At 44.1% G+C, this 14,757-nt stretch overlaps 1 protein-coding gene across 1 annotated transcript; it reads right to left on the bottom strand.

The window, feature by feature from the left end:
• Positions 1–282: 282 nt before the first annotated feature.
• On the bottom strand, positions 283–14,538 carry crabp1a (cellular retinoic acid binding protein 1a). The gene is made up of 4 exons (XM_068603177.1): positions 14,270–14,538; positions 10,657–10,835; positions 4,241–4,354; positions 283–676 (listed from the first exon to the last, which is right to left on the bottom strand). Exons 1-4 carry the CDS (start codon positions 14,337–14,339, stop codon positions 626–628), a joined length of 414 nt encoding a protein of 137 aa, XP_068459278.1. The 5' UTR covers positions 14,340–14,538; the 3' UTR covers positions 283–625.
• Between the last annotated feature and the right edge of the window lie 219 nt (positions 14,539–14,757).

Below are 14,757 nucleotides of genomic sequence, written 5' to 3'. Positions count from 1 at the left end.
CTGCTGAATGGAGCCGAGGTTGACAAATGAAATGCTCGCCTCCATGTTTATTTGGTGTTTATTTAATGATGCGTGGTGCCGTGGAGCAAGAAATATGACACGACATCAACAGAAGGAGGTGAAAAAGAAGAAGCAGATTCTTCACTTAAGTTTTTCAAGTGGTTTTATGGCAAAGGAAACGTTTCTTTGGCTTCTGGGATTGCTGACCGTCAACATGTCTGTTTCCAGGATACTCCATGAGCTAACGTTTTAGCATATAATTTTAAAAAAAAGAGGCTGTGCGACTGTTTGTTCTGTGTTTTTATTGTTTCCTGAAATCGGACATGAATACTTAATCAATGCAACTGATGACTACTTCCTACGTACACAGCTGACAGGGTTGCGGGTATGGACACTGAGATAATCCAGCTACTGGACTGCAGACACAACACTCACGACAGATAACCAGATTACACAGACACTGCTATTTGTTTGTGGAGACTACCGCAGACCGCCGCTGAGAGATTACACAGGATACTTTGCAAATGCGTTAGCGCGTGTTAGCATGAGTGTTGTTGGGGTTTAACGGGTCGTTGTGGTCCAACTGTGGGCGTCTGTCTCGTCCTGATGAAGGTTTTTAGGGGCTTCACTCCCGGGTGTAAACCCGTGTGCACACTACGTCGTCCGCCCCGAACGTCTGGAGGAAACAAAAAGATATTTGTGTTTTAGACACTTGAAGGTGAGCAGGATGGAAGCCCATTTAGAAAGTCATAATAATGAGATAGAAAATTGGGATTATGAGATAGAAAGTCAAAATTATGAGATAGAAAATCGAGATTATGAGATAGAAAGTCAAAATTATGAGATAGAAAGTCATAATAATGAGATAGAAAATTGGGATTATGAGATAGAAAGTCAAAATTATGAGATAGAAAATCGAGATTATGAGATAGAAAGTCAAAATTATGAGATAGAAAGTCATAATAATGAGATAGAAAATTGGGATTATGAGATAGAAAATCAAAATTATGAGATACAAAATCGAGATTATGAGATAGAAAGTCATAATTATGAGATAGAAAGTTGGAATTATGACATAGAGAGTAGGGATTATGAGACAGAAAGTCATAATTATGAGATAAAAAGTCATAATAATGAGATTGAAATTGAGATTATGAGATAGAACACAAAATTATGAAATAAAAAAATTGAGATTATGAGATAGAAAGTCATAATTATGAGATAGAAAGTCGGGATTATGAGATAGAAAGTCGAGATTATAAGATAGAAAGTCATAATTATGAGCTAGAAAGTCATCATCTTGAGATACAAAGTCAAAGACTGAAGGAAAATGTTGAAATTAGCTTCACATTTAGAATATTTAGTACGTTATAAACCATTCTGCAGTGTTTTGACATCTGCCTTCACAGTGTGAGTGATCTCCTCATGTCAAGGAAACCCCACCAACCAATGACGTGCCTCAACACCGCGGTCAAAATGGTGGCCGTGAACGATGAAGACGAAACCAAAAGAAACGACTTCACGCGTCCCTCGAATGCACGAGCTCGAAGAGCCGCCATTTTTTCCTCTTAGCCGGAGTAAATCCACACGTCTTTGGCCCTAAAATGTTTTTCAGACTAAACCAATTAAACGGATCATGCAGATGGTATGGAAATGTGCTCCAATTACAGTGTGAAGCGCACAGACAATCAAGACCTTTGAGATTACGCTCTCTACAATGGCGGGTTGTCTGTCTGGAGGCTTTTTTTTTTGGGTGGGGGGGATGCAGAGAGTTATGATTGAGATTCAGACTTTGTTTTGGTTTTGCTTTGTCCCGAAGGAACGAGGTCGTCTGGGTGCAAAGAGGACTCGTAGCTCTTTTTCTCTAAAGAGAGGCTTCAAATCTTTCCAGGATTTTAATGACGCGGGATTAGCATTTTCTTAAGATTTCTACTCCAGTGGGCACCACAGTTTATGAGCTATGATGCTGTTTCCTTGTGGATGACGAGATATTTAGTTGAATGGCAGAGTACTTTATGAGAGTTCAGTCATATTTGTATCCAATCGCAGTCAAATATTGACAGAAAATAGAGGGTGAAATATACAAAAAAGGACATTTTCTTTTGTGTGTTATTTTATATGTATAATATACGATTGTTAGCTTCACTACAAAATCAAATAAGTTCAGCTGTCCTCTACTATGCCATGATTTAATATAGAAAGTTTGCATAATATATATATAATATAGAGTCTGCAGGGACGTGAAAAACAAGTTATTTGACTGGAATCGACGCCTTTGAACGTAATCCAGGCACCAGTTACATATGTTTGCCTCCACGACCTAATTGGGAAACAATTTGGAGATGTATAAATATATATAAACGTCATTTTGAGGAGACAGGGCTGGAATTTTCCTTTTCGCCCCAATCAAACCAAAACTAAGCCACTATTTACGTGTCAGTGTTGTCGTTGCAACAAACACACGCTGCGTGCACTGAGAAGCGACCTCGTGCCGTCTGCAAACCCGACTACGTGACGACAGATTGTGTCTCCTCGTGGCTAATTCCCCCCCCCCTTGCGCTGTTAACACTGATCAGAAAATGTCTGAATCGAGGCTCTGCAAGCTGCGCCGCAGACAGCGGGTCATCTGCAGGTTGTGCGACGGCGCGACAGCGAGGAGGACGCCAGGCGAGAAGAGCAGAGAGACACAGACGCTGTCACAACTCGGCCGGATCAATCTCCATCAGTGCGTGAACGCCTGCGCTCCCTCCGGGGCCGCCGGGGCCAAAAAGTGTCACCAGAGTGGCAGCGCTGCAACACATTCTGCTTTTGGAAAAGATTTAATATGTTCTGGCTTCTGGGAGGATAATGAGGTCAAGATTAAGAAAGAAATGCATTTATAACCCTTTCGTGAGCACCTATTGTGCAAGAACAACTAAGAATGTCATGAATACATCAACTTTTAGCGTCGCGGTCGGCGCTAAAACCCCTACTAAGCCCGCCCACTTGTTAGCCGTCCAATCAAATGCAAAGGGCTTGATTTGAATCCCTCTTGTAGAAGTACACACTCAAGTACTCCGTCTGCTACTTGCGGCTGTTCAAAAGTTCGGGCGTCACTTAGAAATGACCTTATTTTTCAAAGGAAAGCACTGTTTTTTTTCAATGAAGATAACAGAAATACACTCTATGCATTGTTAATGTGGTAAAAGACTATTCTAGGTGGAAACGTCTGGTTTTTAATGAAATATCTACACAGGTGTTTAGAGGCCCGTTTCCAGCAGCTATCTGCAGTGTTCTAGTGGTACATTGTGTTTGTTAATCGCCTTAGAAGACTAACGGATGAGTCGAAAACCCTTGAAAACCATTGAAGACCCTTGAAAACCATTGAAGACCCTTGTGAAAATGTGTCTGGGTGACCCCCTTTTGAACGGTAGCGTATAACTCATCAAACATCCCGTGATTACGTTTTCATCTGACGCTTCTTGAGCTGTTGCTTCAAGCTTTCCGCCTTTCTTGCAAAAAAAATACTCAGAACGGAGCGTGGGAGCGTCGAGCGCTCGAGAGAGAGAGAGAGAGAGAGAGAGAGAGAGAGAGAGAGAGAGAGAGAGAGAGAGAGAGAGAGAGAGAGGAAAGCTGTTGAGTCCCTGAGAACCGCTCGTCCGGTCCATTGGTCTTGGACCGCCTCCCCCCCCCGCACGTCGTTCGAGGGGGGCTTTGGACCCATTGACTTCTGCCCATATTAATCTGGCTAAATACAGGGGGTATTACTGCAGTGTCAGCGTAGCAGCTCCCCTTGTTCTTCCTTTTCAGCGTCTCTCCGCGGGGTGGATGAAAAGGCATGGGCTCCTTGGGAAAACGGCCCTCTCTCATTTCCTGTACGGAGGAATCTCCCGGGTGACTTCACACAATCCCTGCCTGGTTTCATTAACTACTTCTCAAACGGAGTACACAATCCCATCTCCGTGCATGCACCTGATGCTCCTTGGAGTCTCCATGAGAACAAGCCACGTGACAGACAACCCATACAGATTAGCTCTACCCATCACCTTCACTCCCTCTCTCTCTCTCTCTCTCTTTCTCTCTTTCTCCCTACTGAGAATAACTTCCTGTCTTCTTTTTGTTGCACCAGCCTGAAATGAGACTTCATTAATCACCTAAAGGCCTTTGTCTTTGCAAATAATGACTTTTTTTTTTCTAAGCGCTCGTCCATCAAGAAGCTTTCAAGCGAGATGATGAGTCATCACCGCCGCCGCGCGCTCACCAGTATGAGCTCGTCGCCGTTGAGCTCTCGGGTCCAGTGGGTTTTGGGGCCGTCGCCGTCCACCAGAGTCTGCTTGCAGTACATCTTGTTCTCCGACACCCAGGTGGCGAGGCTCTGCAGAGGAGGGGCAACAAGGTGCGAAGGTCAGTGCGATGGCGTCAGTGAAGGTATGAGCACGTTAGCCAGTGCCAGACTTAAAATCTGTGTTTATCAAATGTGCTTTTTCTTTTCAATGCTAATTTCTAGACATCCTAACAAAGGGGATTTAAACCGGCGTCGTGGTGCCAGCTGAAGAAAACCCTCCCAGACGAGTGGAGGCTGTTGTAGCAGCAGATTAATTCTCCCGGTTCATGAGTGATATGTTCAATAATCATAAATAATATCTGTATATTTTTGGCCAGCCTTCTGTAAAATGACACCTGTCCCGTGCTTATTCATCCACGGCCGGACCCTCGAATGAACAAAAGCCACATAATACTATAAAATCCTCTTAGCGCTTCGGTCGATCAGGGTCTCCATCCGCTAATTCTCTTCCATAATATTTCAAATGACTTCAACAGGATTAGTCAGACTTTGACTTCAGGAATAATTCCTCCTGAAGTAACTGACTCGGAGAGGAGGAGGAATCCAAAAGAGAGCAGGACCAAGGTGACCTGTGGCGCTAATTTGTGTGAATGGAGAGGATTTATCATTTTCTTCCATTAAATGAGCTCTTATTTCATTACCTCAACTGACACAAAAGCTGCTCCGTTCAATGGAAACAAAATCCAGTCACAGGACTTAAACGCACAAATTTGATGATGTTAGATTTGATCCGACGACATCAAACAACATTTGACTCGTGACTTCCCTTCGACTCGAGCCGAAGATTAAAAAGTATGTTGTTTAAAAAGTGCACCATGCACCCATTTATTTCCTGAGTACAAATCAAAGCTATTCATTGCCAGCGAGTCATCATTTAATTCCTAGTTTGATCCAATCCAGTCAAGTTGCAAGACGCAGTTCGAAAATGTGACTTGAAACTGAAAGTTTAGGACTTAAGATTAGACAATCTTGACTCATGACTTGGTCCCAACTCCCCTACAATCCACCTCCAGTTTAATACTTATTCTGTTTGTTTGATCAGTAGGCTCCAATAAAAAAGCATAAAAGTAATACATTTCTGAGCTTTAAAGGTGTACCAGGTTTTCTGCTAAGCTACGCTAGTTTTCCTGGCTGTAGCTTCAAATGTCGCCAAAAGTGTTGGCTTCGATGTTGCTATCTCTGACTCTGATCATGTTTTCCCACGCTGCTGATGTTAGTTTTTCCTCTCGATAAAGCCAGCTGCATTTCCCCTTTTCAACGTAGCATTTTAAGCTAGTCTCCAAAAGTCTGGATCTGATCAAAGCTGCTGCTGCTTTGATCCAACTCAACTCAAATCTGGACATAATGAGGTCCCATCGTGTTTTTCAAGCGTGTTCTTGCACGTTTGTATCGTTGCTCACGGACAATTTCTTTCAAGCAATTTGTACATTTTCTTTGTGTCACACGAGGCGCCGCTGCTCAGTGTTGATTCGCGGCCTCTGTTTCTCAAAGGCGAGCGTTAATCACCGTGCCAAAGGTGAGGGAAGCCGCCGTGGATCCCCGCAGGCCGCCGTCCGCATGCTTTTGCCAAGTCGAACAACAGCGGGGGCTTTTCTCCAGCGCTCCCTCTGATTTTCTTTTTCTCCTAATAAAGCCCGAACCCGGAGGGTCGATTAGCCACGGCTCCATTTTGAACTCAGCATCCGTCTCAGCCTCTTGACTCGGACGGATTTTCTCTGGCTCTCCCTGTCGCACAGACACACTCTCACACGTCGTCTTTCTCTTCTGAGTAACACACCGGAGCTTGTGCACACACAGACACACACATTTGAGACCAAGACAAATTCATCCTGCATTTGTTGTTTTTGTTTTTTCACCATGTCTTGTTTTCTTTAGCTTTTTAGGCTAGTTATCGGAGCATCTGCTGCCTTTGGCTTTGGGTCAGACTTCCCGTTGCTTATCGGACACAACCAGTGAGTCTAAGAGCCAGGAGGACATCTCATTTCCTGCTGGGTTTACAGTTTATGTACGTAGGGTTTTTACAACTTTTCTTTCAGAGCCTGAAATAACACGCCCGCTCCCTCCTGGACTCATATGTTTTATCACATTATCTCTCTCCCGTCAGCGTTTGCGGATCACTTTTCCTCCTCTCAGTGAGCCTTACGCTGGAGGCACAGTTATCAAATCAACTCATAAATTGATAAATACCACGTCTGAGTGGTGACGACTGGCAGAAATATTGCATTTTAGCTGATGCTTTTATCCAAAGCGCCAGGAAGTAACACCCTTTAAAAACGGAGCTAACTTTTCTTTAATTGAGTAAAGTTGCGTACCCGAACTAAAAAAGGTATTTCTGCAACCACAATGTCTATTTTAATAAACTTGGTATCAAAATAAACAATAACACTTGTGAGATATTATTCAGATGTCTTATTACCACTGTATATGTTATTACTGTTATATGCACACAGCACAAATAAAAGCAAAGTATTGAAAGGTGCTTTTTTCAGATAACTACTTGACACAAAGTGCAACAAAACTGACAGTAAAGAACTCACAACTTGTGGCATGATAGGTCTCCGCAAGAAGCTAGGGTCATATTTAATCATTCCACTTCTTGTAAAATGTCTTATTATTTATTCCCCCCTAAAGAGAAGGCTTAATGGGACTTTCTGGGTCATGCGTACTAGACTGATGGATGTCTCAGTTTATTGCACTTGGGGATAGTTGCAGTTTTTCCCCCTCACGTTGGCTCTAACCAGACTTCTCCTCCGTCTTTTACCATATTTTGCTTCTCTTGCTCAAAAAGCAGACTATATTTTCCAAACACACTTGACCGCAGTCACAGGTGCGACCGAATCAACCCGGATTATAACTTTAAATATGCTGATGTTACAGACTTGTGCCTGAGGAGCAGACTGAACGACGCATCATCCTGACTGTAAAGAGACACAGATTCGACAAATGGGGGTTGCAAATCCAAAAACTCAACATTTTGCACTCTTCCCACTCGCTTCTCCGCCAACAGATTTTCGTTACTTTCCTGTCATTCGCCTGCAGGCCTGTTCCTGCCTCTCCATGCTAAAGTCCGGGAAATACAGTACCCATTTTAATCCGTTTACTCCGAACCTCTCGGAGGCTGCAGCTCACATATCGCCTCCACTATTAAATTATCTGTCAGGAGTCAAACGTCCATCATTTTGGAAATAATTACAGCGTCTTATCCTTGCCCACTTGTTGCCAGTAATGTGATGAAACTCTTCCGTGGTTGCTACATCTGTTTCTCGAGTCAAATATTTGTTATTACAGGCTTTATTTCTGATTCTCAACGTCTCCGGTGACTGTGTCTGTTGCTGCACCGCAGACGCTAATATCACTTCTCAAAAACTCGGAGCAGCAAAACCTCCAGTTTGTCTTCCGCCTCCACTCCGGTGTCTGTTTCTCTGTTGTCTCTGAGACTGACAGGAAGTCTGGTATCACAGTCTCCTCCTGGAAGTGAGAGGAGGCCGTCTGACCCCCGCGGATTAACCCGGAGGTTTGTTAACCTCGCGGCGGTGTTAATCAGCCCTCTGCTCTTCGCCAGCCACAGATCAGCGTGTAATCCCTTGAACCACAGGGGCAGCCGGCCTCAGCCAAAACCCACTTATGGTTCTGCCGCCGACTCGACTCGCTCCACCTGAGGACCAGCCAACACCACATGTGCCCCTCTCCCCGGGCACATGTGCCAATGTCAGCGGGCGCCGCCTCCTGCGGGTCTTAGCTCCACTCGGGCGAATAATCGCCGCAGAAGAACACGATGTGCTTGTTGCGGAGAGACACCGCCTCGGTTTCCGCTCGATGAAATGAGGAAAAGACGTGTAAATATCAATACAAATATTCGGTACATTACGAATAAATGTTTCCCATTGGCTCTGTAATCCAGCTCGGGTTGTTCGCTAAACCTTTCGTCTTTTATTGAGAGTAGCTAACGGCATGAAACTCAGTGAAAAACATCGAGCTGAAACACTCTTTCATTTATTTTAGCAACTTTGTCCGGTGCCGGAAGGACAAACTTGTTTATTAGTTCGTAAATAGGTTTCGGGTGTGGTACGGAGGATACAGAGATTATATTCAAAAACTACATACTGTCCCTAAAATTGGTTTAAATATACAAATATTCACCAAATATGGATGCAGTCACCTTCAAACTTGGACATTAGTCTGAAGTGTCTTTAAAGGTGCTTAACGTAAAACTGAGAACGTAGCTATTGACTCTAAACGGCTCTCAACATGGCGCTGGCTCGCAGCTAACAGTGCTAACATCGCTAACAGTGCTAACAGCCGTAGCAGAGGGATTACCCATATGACCCGTTATTCTGAAAAGCCCAATTCTCTGAAAAAAACCTCTCTGTTGAAACTGAAAACCTTTTTGTCGGCCAGCTTGTCATCCTGGAAACAAACGGCCATTGTTCCAAAATAAAAATACTCTCAATGCAACAACACAAAAGCAGACGGCAAATAATTATTACTGACTGACATGAATCATGAAAAACAAGCCTCCATCTTAACGCCTTCTGCGATGCTTGGTGCTCAATCCCTTAACAAGTGGACGTGGCAAATGTGTGATGACAACTCGACTTGAGGCGTCTTCGTGGCAAAGAGCTGTCTGGCCCTGCCCACTACCCAGCATGCCTCAGGGCACAGACAGACGACGCCACACTGTCTCCCGAAATCGGGAAATAGGTCACGTCTGCAACACGTTGTTACTGCGAGATGAAAGGCAAAGACGACAATGTATGTTTCAGACTTCAGCTGTTGTTTGTTGTTTTGCAAACATTACATGATGCAGCGTTGCATCTCACTGTGATGGCTGCAGGACATTCAGCCTTCATGTAATCTGCACTGCTCCAACCCAGCAGGGCGACGTGGTCAGACCAGAAAACACTCATTTCTCCGGCTTTTGGCTGAATTCTGTTGAATGGTTGTCGTGCATGCACGCCATTACGCATTTTCCCCCTTTCCATGAGCAATATCTCCTCTCCACGAGCATGAATATCACTGCTTTCTGTTGCCAACGCATTCTTCAGGAGGGTGTTTGTGTGGTCAGAGCAGCAGCAAAGAGACACTTCAGTGCTTTAAAAACTTGTTTTTTTGCTTTAGCTCAAACTCTTCAATTTGTTGGGATTGGAAAGAAGTAAAGCTTTTCCAAAAATGCATCCGTTGTCCAGATTTAAAGGGTTATTAAAACATTTACTGCAAAATTATATGTAAAATGTAATGTAAACTTTAAGGATCCCGTTGTGAAAATATGTAAAATAGTGTACTTTTTCACTATTTTCTATAATGTATTTCTTTAATTGATATATATATATATATATATATATATATATATATATATATATATATATATATATATATATATATATATATATATATATATATACATATACATATTTACATAAATATATATTTATTTTCTAAAGCTTTTAGAGACCAACCTTAATAATGAGGACGGCTCAAGGCTCAGGATTGATAGCTACCATATAATCTACAGGTATTATATTCACCTGTAGAATTTAAAAGACTTGGAGATCTTTCAATATTTACTTTTAAATGTGAAGATTCTTGACGCGGAGGCCTCCATCTTGGAAACATATCAGATGTCTCAAAAGAAACCAGAGAGCAGCATCTGAGTCGGTGCTTCAATATCTTTTACTTTTTACTTTTGTGTTCATGATCCGCTGATTACTGCGACTATTTTAGCAGAATTTGCGATGAGTTCCAAGGATTTAGAAAACCTTAATGTTCCTGGAATGAATAAATAAATAAAGCAAACGCCTCTGCCTACTTATCCTAAAAACCTGGAGGAGCTCTGACTGTTTCATCAGGATGTGAGAAACCCCCTCAGGGCCCGAAGGAGCTTCAGAGAGAAACTCAACCGCCTCGACTCGAGCCGCCCTTAATCCAGCGGCACGGACGTGACGACGCTGCCAATGGAGGGAACTCGCTTTTCATTCAACCCGCTTCAACAATGGCACGCAAGGTAGCTTTGAAGACTTTCGATACGCACAAACGCACAGAGAATACCAAATGACGTGAGACACGTTCACTTGGATGTCTGTAGGCGATGTGGTTGAAGTCGTGGTTGCTAATGCACTGGATTTACAGGTAATACTCTCCTCCAATCACAGGCATGCGTTTGCCCACTGAAAGTGCACATTTGTGTATCAGGACGTGGCTCTTCCCGTAATCACAGAACTAGGGTTACAATATCGTAACCTTCGATACAGCCCTTTAAGCTCTTTAAGAGTTTTACTCTAATTCTAAACCCGAATTCGTAGCAAATATGAATCTCCTTATCTCCTCAATACTACCTTGCACTTTCGCCCGTCCACCGTCTCCTCGTCGTATTCTTCGCCGACGTGGAAGTTGATCTCGGTGGTGCGCACGGTGGTGGAGGTTTTGATGTAGAACTTGTCGCCGTCCTGACGGATCTCCACGTGGGGGTTGGAGGCCGCCGCCACGGCCACCTTCCTCAGCATGGTGTTCACTCCTGGAGGAGAAAGGAGAAATTAGTGGTATTTTCCCACTTTCTCAGTGCAAAAATAACAAATCCTTTGGGATGTTTTAAGGTAGTTTGATCAGTGTGGATCAATTAATTACATTGGGATGACTTTTGTGCCACTTTGCAAATCCTTCAGGTCTTAATTGTAGTTGAAAATGAGCCAAAAGACATTATTGTTATTTATATTTAATTACAGTAATATGCTTTGTGTTATTTTCTTACTTTTAGAAATGTTTCACGATGGTTCTGACTGATCTGCTGACAAAGTAAACATGTCGAGGCTATTTACCTTTAAAAGAGCGATGACTGTACGACATATACTCCTGTTACTACATAACAGGAGTCATAGATTGCTTCATAATACCCCATAACATGTGACAGATGAAGTAGAAAGGCAGTAAATAGGCTAAAAGTTGAGACATGCAATAGAAAATGTTCAAAAGTGGCTGCAACTCAGTTGTAGGAATGTTTTTTTTGTTCCAACAAAATCCAATGTAGGCTATTTGTGTTGACAAAGAAAGTGAGGCAAAAATCAACAGAAAAAAAGAAATAGAGAAGCTTCTTTTTGTTCAGTCGGTGCTCAAAATGTTCCTGAAGGTTCTGTTGTCCTTCGACTCGGCCCCCCTCGGCCCCCCGACCAGACGCAGACCTCTTCGGGCCCTCATGCCAGCTTCTATCAGACTCCAGACCTTAAATATAGCGGCGCACGCCGGCTGCACGTCTCCTTGTATTTCTGTGCACGGTGAACAGGAACAGCTCTCAGTTCCAAATACTAACCAAGAATGACAAGAAATGAGAACGTTTCACTGCAAGAAAACACGATGAAGGATTTGGGCTCTGACAGAAAAACCCAAACTATTTCTAGAAGAATGAGAGAAATCTTTGTAATTTGGGCCATCGATGTCTGCGTTAAGGATGTCGGGTCAGCGCTGACTCGCCTTTTAAGTCTGGTGGCTACCCGAGCGGTCCTGCTTGTGGCACTGCCCGGGTTCGTGGCAACGCTTTGGCGTGCACGTCTCCCTCCGCAAGGCCATCTGGCTTTATGTCCTGCCAACGACCTGCACCTTCTCTTCCACTACCAACGGAAATAACTGAATACAGAGAAAGCTCATATCTTCAAGAACAAGATCCAATATTTAACTCTGCAACGTTGTCGTGGCCTAAATAGCTCCGAGAGATCCTCCTCCACCCTAAAAACCACTGTGGTGTTGCTCGGTCCACTCCCAAAAACACATGGATGTGACAGCTTACAGTGGACCCGTGAGCCGCAGCACCACGCCGCGTGTTTTTATAATCATTAAATATGTACGAGCATCAGTGAGCCGAGCGGTTCACCCTCGTTTCTGAACATCTCACGTGTTTTTATGCTTGATGTCTGACCAAAGAATGGACAAAAAGACAATGACCTTCAGTTTTTCCAGCATTATTATTCCAAAAAGTGTTTGATCTTACAGAAACTAAGAAGTGAAGACACTTCCCAACACTCCCGTATGGTTTGTATTTAATTTGCAGTCCCCATCGAATCAGGATTTTTTTTTCTTAATCCACATTTTTGGCTCAGGAGTAAAATTGCACATGAAGTGTGTGCACCATTTCTCCTCTCTTTTGATCAAACGGAGACACACATGCCTGCTCTCAATTAGCGACCCGTGAGTCTGATGAACTCGTACAGCTCTGCTATCTGCTTGCTAACAGTCCCCTCCTGTGCTGCAGGGAAACCTGAGAGTCAACGGATCATTACGAAGATGCTGATGGGAAGCGGCGGCGGCGGTGGCGGCGGCGGCGGCCTCGCAGCACTGGAATCCACCGCCGTCGCCCCGTCGCGGCTCCCCGGCCGACCCGAGGCCTCGTGTGAGGCCAGACGAGTGGATCCGCTGCAGCGGACGAGGTGCAATGTGTTCAGGAACGGACGAGGCCCCGCGCACCGCTTCCTGATGGACCTTGTAGAACGTGGGGCCCGTTTTCACTTTAATTTAAGTAAATGTGTTGGAGGATAGTTTTTGAGGGCTTCCTTTATGATTGAAGGGTCTTAAAGATAACTTTGGATTAAAGGACGCGGCCGACATTCATCTATTAGTTTCATGTTTTCAACAAATCCCATGAAAAGCAGCACTGCTTTAGTTTAGTCTCTCAACACGTCTGTAACACTCTGCTAACCCCTAAAAGCCCGTCTATTGCTACTGGAAATGTAAATATTTAATAATAAGTTACAAATACATATTTTCATTCGTTTTGTAATTTCCTAAAACAGCTTAGCAATGCAGTATTTTAGACAATTTAACTCAATCAGGAGTAATAAATGCATTTTCTTGGGGCTATTTTCAGCTGCAGCTTAATACACATTTGATTTGTTATTTACGGCGGCAAGTCAGTGTGTGTATAATAATAAACCCATTTATAATATCAGCCAGGTTCATCATACAGTGGAAACATATCACCTACAGAGCAACAGTGTGGCTCGTTTATGTGTTTTTATTAGTTTTTGGACAAATATGTATGGCCAAAATAATCTAAGCTGCTACTTTTTGAGTAAAGAAACGTTGTATTTGTTGTCATTTAAAAAGGAAAAAGTAGAATATCACCTGCCCTGTACTTTGAACTATTAAACAGATAGTGTCTGCACCTCTAACCCAAAGAGAAAAGGCTTTTACAGACTGTTACTGTTCATTCTTTCATCTTTAGAAGTCACAAAACACTTCTCAACTTCACTTTCCCAGATTGTCCTCCAACAGGAACCGTCTGAAACTTCTGTGAGAGACGTCTAAAGCGTCTCTCAGTCTCCCTCCAGGTTTCTCCACACGATTCTAAAGACCTCGAGGCCTTTTGATGCGACGCGTCCCGTCTGTTTTTCGGCGTGACGAAGCGCCGCCACACAATTGACTGACCCAGTTAAACTGGTTCCCCGATCTGAACCATCACAATCATCGTTAAGGACGAAGAAAGGGTGAAAAGGGGATGAAAAAAGATAGCACACAAGAGGAAAGCACCGGCCTCCTGAGACCTGCCCTGGCATTGCTAATGCATGCCCTACTTAAATGCTTAACATGAATAATGTTCTGCCCCCACCCTCAGCCCTCTCTTCATGTAACAATACCACGTCTGTTTAGGCAGGAATTCAGCATCCAGTGTTTCATATCTCCTGTAAAAAAGCCGAAGGGATTTCCCTCCAGCAGCATCTTCCCCCCCTCAGGGTCTCTGCAGTTCTTTTTCCCAGGAAGCTCCCTCTCCCACAATGCCACGTTATGTATGGAAGTCATGCGTGCCGTTCTCCAAGAACAAGAAAAGCCTTTCTCTGCAAGGACTTGATGGATAGTCCACCTCATGCAGGGATCATGGAGCGCCGGCTCATGGACCAGGGGAGAAAGAGAGAGAGAGAGAGAGAGAGAGAGAGAGAGGGAGGAAAGAGACGGGAGAGGGCTTACCCAAGGCTTTGAGAAGTTCATCAAAATTCTCACTCTTCTTCATCTTCCAGGTGCCGGCAAAGTTAGGCATGGCTGCTGGAGGCTGAGTCCGAAAGATGCTTCTCTCTGTCTCTCTGTCCTCTTCCCGTCTGTCTCTCTCGCCCTCCTCCTCCTGCCCTGTCTCCTCTGCTCTGGGCTCTGCCAAGTGTTCCTGCTATTCAGACAGTTTCCTTCACTCTCTCTCTCTCTCTCCGTCTGTGTGCCCCCGGTGTGTCTTGAGCTGCTTTATAGCGACTGTCTTCAATGGGAGTCAGCGGAGGTCCCTCCCACCGAGAGAGGGAGCGCCGTCCCGTTAACACAGTCGAGCGTCCGCGTCCTCCGGGGATCACGACGACTTAGACGCTTCCCCCGAAGACGTCTTCAAGGCGCTTTTACTCCGTCAACAGCTCGATTGTGAAACTCTTATCATCTTTTGGCGACTAGGTGATTCAAATGGCTTTTTTTTTTTT

This window comes from Clinocottus analis, unplaced genomic scaffold (genome assembly GCF_023055335.1).
Source record: "Clinocottus analis isolate CAN_PGR_092001 unplaced genomic scaffold, fCliAna1.0.p SCAF_6, whole genome shotgun sequence".
Classification (NCBI taxonomy): domain Eukaryota; kingdom Metazoa; phylum Chordata; class Actinopteri; order Perciformes; family Cottidae; genus Clinocottus; species Clinocottus analis.
The sequence above is the reverse complement of the archived record's forward strand: the minus strand, read 5'-3'. Positions and strand labels throughout refer to the sequence as shown.

Coding starts and splice junctions, on each gene's coding strand:
- crabp1a (XM_068603177.1), bottom strand. CDS start 14,339: ATGCCTAACTTTGCCGGCACCTGGAAGATGAAGAAGAGTGAGAATTTT. Junction 10,836..14,269: donor TGAACTTCTCAAAGCCTTGG/GTAAGCCCTCTC, acceptor TTTCTCCTCCAG/GAGTGAACACCATGCTGAGG. Junction 4,355..10,656: donor TGGACGGGCGAAAGTGCAAG/GTAGTATTGAGG, acceptor CCTCCTCTGCAG/AGCCTCGCCACCTGGGTGTC.